This window comes from Phodopus roborovskii, unplaced genomic scaffold (assembly GCF_943737965.1).
Source record: "Phodopus roborovskii unplaced genomic scaffold, PHOROB, whole genome shotgun sequence".
NCBI classification, from domain to species: Eukaryota; Metazoa; Chordata; class Mammalia; order Rodentia; family Cricetidae; genus Phodopus; species Phodopus roborovskii.
This window is the reverse complement of record NW_026126416.1, coordinates 12,561,816-12,574,057: the sequence shown is the minus strand read 5'-3', so window position 1 is coordinate 12,574,057 and position 12,242 is coordinate 12,561,816. Positions and strand designations below refer to the sequence as shown.

At 39.8% G+C, this 12,242-nt stretch overlaps 1 protein-coding gene across 1 annotated transcript in view; it reads left to right on the top strand.

Moving 5' to 3' along the window:
- Macrod2 (mono-ADP ribosylhydrolase 2) overlaps positions 1-12,242 on the top strand; it is a 1,848,725-nt gene that overhangs the window by 1,640,385 nt on the left and 196,098 nt on the right. Inside the window, exon 9 of the mRNA XM_051183276.1 lies at positions 6,085-6,166. Coding sequence (XP_051039233.1) covers positions 6,085-6,166 — 82 coding nt within the window. The remainder of the gene's footprint in view (positions 1-6,084; positions 6,167-12,242) is intronic.

The window sequence follows — 12,242 nt, the reverse complement described above, 5'->3', positions numbered from 1 at the left end:
ACAGGGAGTTATCCAGTGTATTCCACTCTTGGTGGGGTTTTATGCCACATTGTGCCATTTACCTGTGTTTTCTATGTGTCTGTAAACTTCTTTCATTTTTCACTAGTTTCTAATATCCCATCATGTGATTACATACTAGTGTGTTTACACTTTTCTGGCCATTTAATCAGCTCCCTAATTGGAGATATTAAAATAGTAATGATGAACATTCTGGAGTACTGCTTCTGGTGAACTTATCAGCTGGGTGTGCACCTAGGCTGGAAATTACAAGGGCGTGGTGTGTAAATAGATTTATTTAATTTAGCATTGTTAAATGGTGTACTCATTTTTATTCCTCAAAGGTGCTTGTGAAAGTTCTCGATAACCTACATACTCACCCATATTTGACATTGCATGTTCATTTTAAAGAGCTATTAGGTTTTAATCCCTGTTAGTGTATAGGGTGTTGCTGTTGGTGTTGTGAACCCAATGAGAACCCCAGTGGGGAAACACCATCACTGAAATGGAGAGTCAAGGGACTCAGCATTACAAGAAAAGATGACAACCCTACCTCTACTACTTAAAGTCTTCTTAAAGGCCTTCTGGCAAATGTACCAGGGAGTCTACCTGTTTACTATCTTATTTTTTAATAGTTTGAAAAAGTATCTGATATATATATATATATATATATATATATATACACACACACACACACACACACTCATATCTTGGTCAGGTGTGTTTGCTGAACCATTAAATTTGCAAATATGTGTAAAACTACCCATGTGGGGACTTGTGAGACAAATGACCTATGAGTGTCACCTGATTCTTTAAAAGACACTCATTTGCAGTATCATGAGAGTAGGTTAGGTGATAAATTCCAGAGCATATTAATGTTGCCTTTTGTGCTCTAGATTGTGAATAAAATGCAATTTACCTATCAATTGTTAATACAAAAGGAGTCATTTTAAATATGTAAACTTAGTTATAGAAGAGAAGATACACACTTTAGGAAATTCACTGAGGAGATATGCTAGGCTAGGACTCACAGTCATTCATTTGAAGGAAATAATTAGTAAATAAATCTCTTTGACAGGTTACATATCTCTGACTCTCTCTCTCTCTCTCTCTCTCTCTCTCTCTCTCTCTCTCTGTGTGTGTGTGTGTATGTGTGTGTGTTTCACTGAGTTTCCCTGGGGGATATAATACTCATTGAACTGATAAAAGGACTCTATCAGTTGGAGTTTAATGACAGAAGCCTAATACTGTGAGTTATATAGGGAATAAAGATCCCCCCCTCTTTAACTAACAATACCTTGTGAAATGATGGCAAAGTGGGAAATACATGCCCAGAGTGGGGTACTTCCAGGTCAAAGGAGAATTCCTAACTGAGGCTCATAGTGAAGACTTCTAAAGAGTACTTGGTTCAGAAACAGTTCATGGGAGAGTATAAGGATGCTATGGAAGCCCTGATGTAAACCAGAACCCACTGGGACAAAGTGGCATATGGACCTGCCTCATTGCTTTGGGACCAGTGGATGGAAGTTTCTGTCCCAACATAGCCATTTAATACCAAATAAAAACCAGAGGCTTATATTAATTATAAACTGTTTGGCTGATGGCCCAAGCTTCTTATTGGCTAGCTTTGTCTGACTTATTAACCCGTTTCTATTAATCTGTGTATCTTCACATGGCCTTGATTTACCAGAGAATGCCTGGACATCCTATCTTCCTAGTAGCTACATGGCATCTCCTGGTTAGTAACTTTCTGGAGGGAGCAAATTACAGTCACACTTTACCTCCTTAGCATCTCAGGAGACATGAGAATTCCTGTTTCTCCCTGCTTACATCCTGTTTCCACCCAGCTATCTCACTTCCTGTCTGTCTGTACAGACCTCCATATCTTTTTGTTTGCTGCTTCCCAAAATGATCCTCAAGAACACACACAGCCTGCCTAGAACTCTAACAACACCTTCCTAGTGAAAGTTGTGGTTGTACTTCTGCCCTGCAAAACCCGAGGAACTGTCCCTGTGGTGAGCCCTAATCCAGAAACACTTACAGAAGTGTAGGTCTAGTTTACTGAATTTAAACAGTGCAAGAAGGGACTATAACAGCTATAGATGAGACACTAGAGATGGTTTCCTTTTGTATTATACAGCTTGAAAATAGGCCCACAGAGATGATGGTGCCTTCACTGTCCTATATCTAAGGGAAGGCCTAGAAATTCAATAGCATAGGTAATATCAAAAAGAAAAATTCAAGATTTCAAGTGAGGAGCCCTGTGATTCTATCATTAATTAATTTTCTGATACTACAAAAAGGCCACTCAATTTCTGAACTCTTGTTAATGTAGACACAGAATGGTGTGTGCGCTGTGCCCTGCCAACTGAAAGCAACTTACTTGATGATGAATGAATAAATGAATGTTCTCTCAAGAGCCTTCATTTTATAAAGTTGTCTAGTGGTTTTAAGAAAAACGAGTGGTACCATGCTGCGTTGTTAAAGGTTCTTTTAGAATTCGTCCAGGGTTAGAATGAAATAGGCAGGAATTTCCTCCTTTGTACAAATCAGATTTCCAGTCTCTCAGCCATGTAGCAGTTAAACTTTCTGGTGGTGTCCTTTTTCTCATGCAAAGGTGGTTTCTACTTGTGTAATCCGTTCAATCTGAGCCTCTCAACAGATGTAAAGTACCAAAGAGCTGTAAATGCAAGACTCAAAAAAGTGGTGCCAGGAGAAGCCGGGAAGATGTCAAGTCTGTCGTTATATATTTCTATGTCTTGCTTATGAATTGCAATGAGTGTCTAGCAGGAGTGGCTCCTCTTTGCTCTGTATGTATCAGCTGGGGTGGCTCAAATGCCTGGAGCTGAAATCATGGAAAGACTACCCACTTCCAGCTGGAGCTGTTGCTGAAATAGTTACGTGTGGGTTCTCTGCATGCTCTTTCTACTTGTATAAGATATGAAGGTTGTATATAAGAAGTATCCTCCCAAGAGTACTAGACAGAATCCACATTACCTCCTCTCACTCACAAACCACTTAACGTCATTCCTTCATGATCACAGGCATCCCAGACTTAAGAGACAGGAGTTTAGATACTTCCCCTTAGTGAGAATAATACCATCATCTTATACTATAAAGGGAACCATGGCATGAAGAATTATGAGTACTGGAATGACTTTCAAAATAGACTTTAATCAATTAAGTGGACCCTTAGGCAATAGCATCCTAGAGAATAAATGTGCACAAGGGAATGCAAGTATGTAGTGAATGAAGGTAATACTTGGATTCAACTTGCTGGCAGGCTGTTTTTAGCCGTGTTAGGCTTATAAGTAAGGACAGTTTAGCTAGAGTACCCAATTATGTTAAAATTAAAGTCCCCCAACTTCAGCATCTACATTTTAGTGGAAAATTAACTGGACTGATGAATTTTGGACCTACACCATTCCATGATCATCAGGGGTATTGAGCCAGAAGTAGATTATGATCCCTCACAATGTTTGGGCAATCTTGATCTGAATTGGATGGTGTTTGAAGTTAATAGTAGAAAATGGCATTGCTACTAAAAGAGCTCCCAACATGTTTTCACACACACACACACACACACACACACACACACACACACACACACACACAAAACATGAATGATTAAAGAAAAATGAAAACATCACCTGATTTGTTGTTCTTAAGTATAAATATGAGCAGATTGTTCAATGCAATCACCTTAGTTTTCAGTAAATAAAAATTCTTGGTTTTGAGCTGTGACCATAGCTAGGTGATTTAGAAGCAATATGACCAGGTAAAGCATAAAGGAAAAGCAATTAACGCTTATACATACAGAATAATAATTATGGGCTCTGAAAGCTCCAAGTGGTTCAGCACAGTTAGAAAACTGATTCTGACTAAGGGAACACAAGAGAATCTTATCAACTTTAGAGTCTTTCATTATGAAATGTTCCAAACATGGAAAAAGTAGAGAAAATAATTCATCCATATACTTACCCCAGAGTTAATAGCTACCAGCTATGTGCCATATTGTCTCAATCCTCTTTACTTTTTAACAAATAAAGCACTAATGATTCAAATGCCTTCCCTTTGCAGAAATCATGTACATCTTAAAACCATTTTAGTATACATGAAAGAGAAACACAGCACACTGGGAGTTGAGGCATTCTGAACAGCATTATTTTACAGGTCAGGAAGACTGTCTGCACTGCTGACCACCATTCAGAGAACTTAAGGAGGCTTTTATAGGGTGGACATGGATGCAAGGCAAAAAGATGTTTGCTCCATGGTGGAGCAGCTGCCTTATCAAATCATCCCACTGAAGAACCGAGCTAGGTGGCAGGTGGCAGCCTCTGGTTAGTTGAGGTCAAGTTTCTTTTTTCTGCTTGTCTTTGTGTTGCTTATAAAGAACCTCAGAGCCACTTAACCCAATGTCCTTGCACTTGGTTATTTTAATAGTACTCATGGATGGATCCGTATATTGTTGTATCTTTGTGTTTTTAAAATAATGCAGAAATGGTTTTTATAAAATCTGCCCTTCCAATACACATTTGTCATTCAACATGGTTTTTGTCTTTGCCAGTGGATATGAACAAGCCATAAGGAATATGGGCATGCACAGACTTAATTGCTCTCTATTTTAACTAAAATTATAGTTCACCAGGAAAATGATTTAATGGGAATCTGTACTTTTTGTGTATATAGGCAGTATTAATGACACAGAGCTAGGACTGGACATCCTACTCAAAAGTGAAAATAGGAAAAAAAAAAAAAAAAAAAAAAAAAGAAATCTACTCATTTGAACACTGTCTTTCTATTTTTAAGGCCACATGCTTTTGTTTGTTTTGTACTGGAGTCAATGCGGCAACTTGAGAGTAGCTTACTGTTTATGGAATGGAATTCCAGTGACTGGCCAGTAGACTGTCCAGCCTTGTTGAGGTTAGAGAGGGAAGCCTCTGGACTTGCATGATGTCACAGTTCCTGTGACCCACTGCCATCTCTCACACTAGAGCTTCTTTGCCACTGAATGAAGGCTCTCATGGTGAGAGGCAGGATCTGCATTCAACATGGCTGAAGAGTGGAAAGGTTAGATGGGTAACATCCATTTAGGTTCTTTCTTGTCCCGCTGCATCCCCACCCCACATCTATCCCCCACTCCAACAAGAAATGCTTTGATGTTTTATTCAGTTGTCACTTGTACCTTGACAGAATGGTTTTAAACTTCATTTCTCATTGTTGAAAAAAGGAAATAAGGGAGTATTTATGTTCCAGATACAACATTGAATTTCTGAGTTAAAAGTTGTAAGTGAGCTACTATATGTAGTCCATTTCTTCTCTCATTGACACATTATTCTTGACTATTTTAAAGAAATCTCATAGGTGCTAACACTCTCTCAAAGTAAAACAGAAGGAGCCTGTGCACACATTTTTACTTTGAGGTGACACTTACCTAACAATATCTACCAAATTAAGTGTTCATTGACCTTGGGTTACTGTCACCTAGCATTTTATTTCTGCTGCCTTTTTTTTTGAGTCTGTTAGGCAAAAAGCAAATGGCTTCATGTAAATTAAACTCAAGGAAACTTTGTAAGCCACACTCAAAAGATTACAGGTTTGATTACTGTATTTGTGTAACAAGATTAGGACAAAGAGGTCTTTGTTTACTGGCATACTTTATCATCACTCATCCATCTGCCTCTCCTGTGGCCGTTTTAAAGAATATAAACTCTAGGTACCGTGTCAGAATCTCAGCATTATTTACAGCTTGCTGCAATAACATGACTGATTGTCATTTATTATTTCTTATTTATGTAGCATCTTTCCACTGAAGCAGCCATGGCTTCTTTATAAACTGAGCATGTACACTCAAGTGCACACTCAGGCATAACTCATAAAATCAAGTGCACACACACACATACACACACACACACACACACACACACACACACACACACACACCATCTTATGCTGGATATAATTAGTACTCCAGCACCAAAAATCTGTACGAAGGTTTCACACTCATCTTTATTTGTTCTAAATAGTGCTTTGAGTAAATATTTACCATACTTCCTTCCACATCAACCATTTATTGTTTGCCTCCAGGTGGACCGAATCATCTTCTGTGTCTTCCTAGAAGTTGACTTCAAAATCTACAAAAAGAAAATGAGCGAGTTCTTCCCTGTTGGTGAGTAAAGTCATTTGCTCATTTTGGGACCAAGGGTGAAGGAGTGATGCTTCCTTTTCCTGTTGTTTCACTTATTCTCCTCAGACATATTCTAACTGTAATCCCTGCAAGCTTATGTCATAGTTTGCAAGAACTACAGGAGGTGACAAGGCCCTAAACTTCCCCACCCCATGAGGTCATTGTATTGGCTGAGACAAGTCAGCATATCTCTTGGGGCTCAAGTCCTAGGATCAACTGCGGGTTGGAGCAAATGATCCCTAAAGGGCATTCTTCAGTCCCAAATTGCACAATCGAGTCTTGCCTCAACTTGTGAGACTTCCAGGCTGCATGTGTACAGCAACCATATTAAACTCCTTTGTTGAAAATTGTAGAAAGCCCATTTATATTTGTATCAGGATTCAGACTCTCCTGTATTTCATCCTCATTTTACTCAATTTTCTCTCCTTGAACTGCAATGACTGTGTGGTACTTTCTAGGGCAATCTGAGAATGGCCATCACTCACCTTACTTCACACTTCTTTTCAGAATGTAGAAGAGGCCTAGGGGTTACTAAGGAACCTTGAGTAATGGATTTAAGATTGAATGTGCCATTAGTTGGACTGGGGTAATTTGAATATTTTTTTTGTCCTCCCTCTTACAGACTATTAAGGCTGAGGCTTGTTCAATGCCTTGTTATTTTTATGGTCATGGTGCCCAGAGTGCTTTCCTTAGCCATGCTAAGAATTGCTTGTAGGAAATTCAGGCTTCTCTGAGCATTGTTAGTAGCTGTCTTTTGGTAGCTTGCTTCTTTTCCTTCCTTCCATTCTTCCTTCCTTCCTCCCTTCCTTCCTCCCTTCCTTTCCTTGTTTTTTGTTTCAGCTCCATTTGCTGTGGTTTTTCAAGCAGTGACTAGTGAATCAGGTGGGTGGGAAGGAACAAATGAGGTGTGTTGTGTTGGTGCCCACTCTTTTCAGGCAATCTTTCACAGCCAAGAAGAACAGACCTCATCCATAGTTCCAAGAGGACTTGGGCAGCTGGACCAAGCAGTGATTAAAAATAAATAAATAAATAAATAGAAAGATGATGTCAACTCTGCTGATGCTCTAGGTGAACCAGGGTCTTCGATCCTCACCCTAATGCTATAATCAACTGACACATCCGAGAAAAAAGTCCACTTAGGCATGGAAAGAGACTTCCTTTACTGAAATAGAATGCAAATTCTTCAGACTTCCCTCGATAGAAGCTTGCCCTGGCACTAATATCACCCCTTTTCCTTCTCCTTTCTGATTTTGGATATCTGCTGCTGATGATGTAATAAACCAATCAAACCCAATTAATAAATCTAGCTTTAATATGAGCTAAGCATTCCTGGGTGGCCCCAGGGGAAGAGGAGAAACCACAAGGAGGGGAAATCGCAAGGCGGGGCTTATAAACGCCCTCCTGGGGTGGAGGCTCTGATGGTGGGCTTTCTCAGGGGGAAGTCTGGAATGAGCCAACTCTAGGGGAGGGGCTGCTGCATGGCACCCTGAGGGATAGATTTGAGAAGGCCCAGGCTGGAGACCCCAAACATCCCAACCTTTTTGGGTTTATATGGATGCTGCTAGGGCTTACTCCTAAACTTCCACCCTCCTTTCTTTACATTTATGTGTTTCAATATCTCAGCACTTTATACTGTAACACAAGTTGCTATCTAGTAAGCAGTTGCCGGGATGAGATCAGTTTAATAAATGCTTCTCTCTATAGCCTGGTAGCCTCCCTTCTGTTTCAGTCTTCTCTTTCTAGGGGTTCTCCTGATCTCCTTCACAACCTGGGTGAGCTGAGTGGTGCTTGCATTTCTGATTATTCTTAAAAAGAATTGTTCATTGTGAAAAATTAGAACTTGTATGGTCTGTGTGATGTAAATATTCTCATACCTGCTCAATATTAGTTTATGAGAAACCTTTAGGCTATTCAAGACGTTTAGAAATAATAATATCATTGTCATTTTAATGCCTTATCACCCTGAGGATATTTATAAAAGTATAGGGCACAGATATTTTACTGCAAATTTTAAAACGTAAGACAAGCTATAGATTTAGGAGGTCTAAAGTTTATTAGTAACTGCAAATAAATTATCATTTAGAACATTGCTGCTTTAAGTGAATCTAAAAACTCATCTTGCTATTTCTACAAGTAAAATAATGAAATATTCTCAGTTTCACATTCATGTTTCAAAGCACACTATACTCATGAAATTATTCCCACTGCATAATTATAATAGTAAGTATATTTTAAACTACATGTCAAAATCAACAATGGCAGCATATTTATATTATGTTGAGGCATCAGACATTTGTACATCCTAAGTTTGAAATGTGAAATAAAGACTATGTCTAAAGGAATATGCTGCTGCTAAAATAAATGGTATATATTATCTGTCCTTAATTTGACTTTATGCCTAATTCATAACCATATCATCTTTGATTCAAATATAATTTTTCCTGACTTGCCATGTATATTTCTCCAGACTACCTCTAACAAGGGATATTCTTTCTCAACACAAAGATAATAACAAATCACAAATGACTTTTTTATATGAAAACAAACTACTTTGTTTGGGGCCATTTTGAGGTCAAGTTTATAAAGTCCACAGCCAGAAATCTGAGACCAGGCAGAAGTATCAGTGCAAGTTAAGGTAGAAAGCACTGTACTGAAGAGAAGCTATGTCTGTAGCCTCCATTGTTACCAGACACTAGGGCCCAAACCCTACTGTCAATGTCCCTGCACTCCAATTCAATTAGAAAACAGAAAATGGCAAGAAAAATGAATTTGTCCGGAGTTTGGTGAATATGGCTTGGGGTAGGGTTAAAAAATGCAATTTCCTTTTCTCTGTGCCTGAGGCTACCTTACACTTAATAGAGAGCCATGACACAGGGCTAAAACCATGTCAGTTTAATTGTGAAGCAAACTGTCCAGTTGTTTTCTGTAGGAAGGGGTCCTGGGCAACAGGCTGTCTCTGCTCCCTCTATTCTACCCTGGGGAAAATGGGCTCTTAAATATCCCTTACTACTGTAAGAAAATTAATCAGAGCAACAGAACGGGAGAACTTTGTGGGATGTGAGAACCCCTCCTGCTCTGGGCCTGCCGGAGTTCTTTGTTCCTTGGTCCATTCCTTAGATCTACAGTGGGCACCCTTTGTATCTTTTTTTTTGAAAGTCACCTTTGAGTTCCAACTCCTGTATGTCTGTTAAGCATACTCATTTTGAAAATAAAACGTAAAAAATAAAAGTGACAGTCCAACTGACAATGGGTGTCTTTCCTTAGACCACTGGTTCTCTTAGACCTGTGGGTAGTGACCCCTTTCAGGCTGAATGACATTTTCACAGGGGTTGCATATCAGATATCCTACAGATCAGATATTTACATTATGATTCAAAATAGTAGCAAAGTTACAGTTATGAAGTAGCAATGAAATAATTTTATGGTTGGAGTCACTACAACATGAAGAACTGTATTGAAGGGTCATAGCATTAGGAAGGTTGAGAACCACTGTCTTAGACTGTTTCTCACCAGACTGAGCCAGGGCCAGGGTCAGGGCTTTTGCAGAGGATCAAGGTTATAACAGCAGCTGTAGGAATAACTGTGGGATTGTTTTGTATCAACCAGATACCATTGCTTTTCTTTGAATTCTTATTTATTCTTCTTTCATAAAATACATCCAGACTACAGCCTCTTCTCACCCCAATCCCCCAGCCTCCTCCCTCAGATCTACTGCTCCTCAGTTTCCTTTCAGAAAAGCATAGGCCTCCAAAGGGTATCAACTGAAAACAGCATAAAAAGATGTGATAAGATTAGGCACAAACTCTCATGTCAAGGGTGGATGAGGCAACCCAGAAGGAGGAAAAGGCTTCCAAGAGCAAAGGAGTCAGTGACAACATCATTCCCACTGTTAGGATTTCCACAAACCCCCAAGCTAAACAACCACAACAGATATGCAGGAGACCTAGTACAGGCTCCATGACTGCTCCTTCAGTCTCCATGAGCCCTGCTTCGTTGATCTGTGAGCCATGTTCTCAACCCCTCTACCATACCTCAGCCCCTCTGGCTCCTACAATGCTTCCTCTTCCTATTCCAAGAGGTTCTCTCAATTCTACCTAATGTTTGGATGTGGATCTCTGTACCTGCTCCTATCACCTGACTGAGGAAGCCTCTTTGATGACAATTTTGCTAGGCAGCAGTCTATGGAAATAGCAAGGTATCATTAGAAATCATTTCATTGACCTTTTTTTGTCTTTTTTTCTAGTCATCTAAATATCATTCTCATGATATTTCTGAAAACATAGATACCATATTAATCCTATATCGTGAATTTTATTGCTGTGTGTTCACTCTAAGGTGTTGTAGAGATTTATCTGCCTTGAATTATATATAATTTTTGCTGTGTGTGTGTATACATATGTGTGTATACATATGTGTGTATATATACACACACACATGCACAGAGGTCAGAAAACAACTTGTAGGAATCAGTTCTCTCTTTCTACTGTGGGCATCCAAGCAGGGATTGAACTCAGGTCATCAGACTTGGCAGCAAGTGCCTTTATCCACTAAGAGACCTCACCTTCCCAGTTTATATATTGCCTGTCTTGAGAGTTGCCTGAAGCCAAGACAATGTGAGTGTGTGTGTGCATGCATGCGTACATGCTGTGTGGTCAGATACAGCAAGGAAATGAAACCAAAATATACAAAACCATAGGAATGTGGTATTCTTAAGTCCAGAGGGTTTTGAGTTCAGTGCAGTGAAAGCTGCTTGGGCAGCAGGGAGATCAAGGAGCATATGGGTGGTGTCTAAGTTAGAGTTACTATTGCTGTGATAAAACAGCATGACCAAAAGCAGATTAGAGAGGAAAGTACTTATTTCATTTACATACCCCAAAGCATTGTCCACTAGGTGAAGCTGGGACATGAACTCAAACTGAGCAAGAACCTGGAGGCAAGAGCTGAAGCAGACCACGGAGGGGTACTGCTTACTGGTTTGCTTATCATGGCTTGCTAGCCTGCTTTCTTACAGAACCCAGGACCACTAGCCAAGGGGTGGCCCTATCCACAAGGGTCTGCGCCCTCCTGACGTGATCATTAATTAACAAAATACCCTAAAGGCTTTGCTTGTTTACACTGTGTTCTTCTGGGGACATTTCCACATTGTTTACACTGTCTTCTTCTGAGAGCATTTCCTCAATTAAAGTTCCCTACTCTCAGATGAGTCTAACATGTCAAATTGGGAGAAAACTAGCCAGCACCGATGGGGTGGGAGAGAAAAAGAGATGGTAGAACTAGGCCTTCCTGGGAGTCACTTAGGCTTTCTCAAAGGGGTGGTGATTTTGCTCATATGAGGAAAACATTCATGAAGGGAGAAGCTATTTATAAGACTTGGGTGTAGACTGCTAGGTTTGAACAAGGCTAGCAGCTGTGTGGTGTGTTTGATTTTTGGTCAGTGAGATAAGGGACAGAGAGACAAATAGCAAACACCCACTTTGGGAGGATGGATTTTAAGTAAGCCAAAGGTGATGGCACACAATGGAGTTTCAAGGCAGCTCATGGCAGGCCTGAAAATGGATGACAAGCGGTCACTGTATTTTATAATGTGACAATCTACTTCTTAGTTATAGGAAATGAGCCATACTTGAATAAACTGTGGCATGTGGCTGGGAGGCAGTAATATTTTTTAAACTGAGACCAGCATCTGTCACTGCCCAAGTGGCAATAGACTAGTCTTCCCCACAGCATCATTAGAGAAGTTTGTGGTCTCTTAGCAGGATGTGTTCAGAGCACCAAGAAAGCTCCATCCTTAAATTGCTTGTTGCCCTTTTTTCCTTAAGGCCACCATGCTTCATTTCTTCCAATATATATAAACACACTCATGAAAACATTCCCAATGAGTCAAAGTGGTGCTTCATTGGAGATGTCAAAGTTTCCTTTTCTCTGGACCATTCAGAGAAGCAATGGGGAAGTGAAAGATCTCACAGAGCAACAAAGGATAGGATAGAAGTCACCACCAGTGTTGGCTGTCTTAGGGCTGCAGAAATGAGATATCGTACAGTGGATGGTTTAACTAACA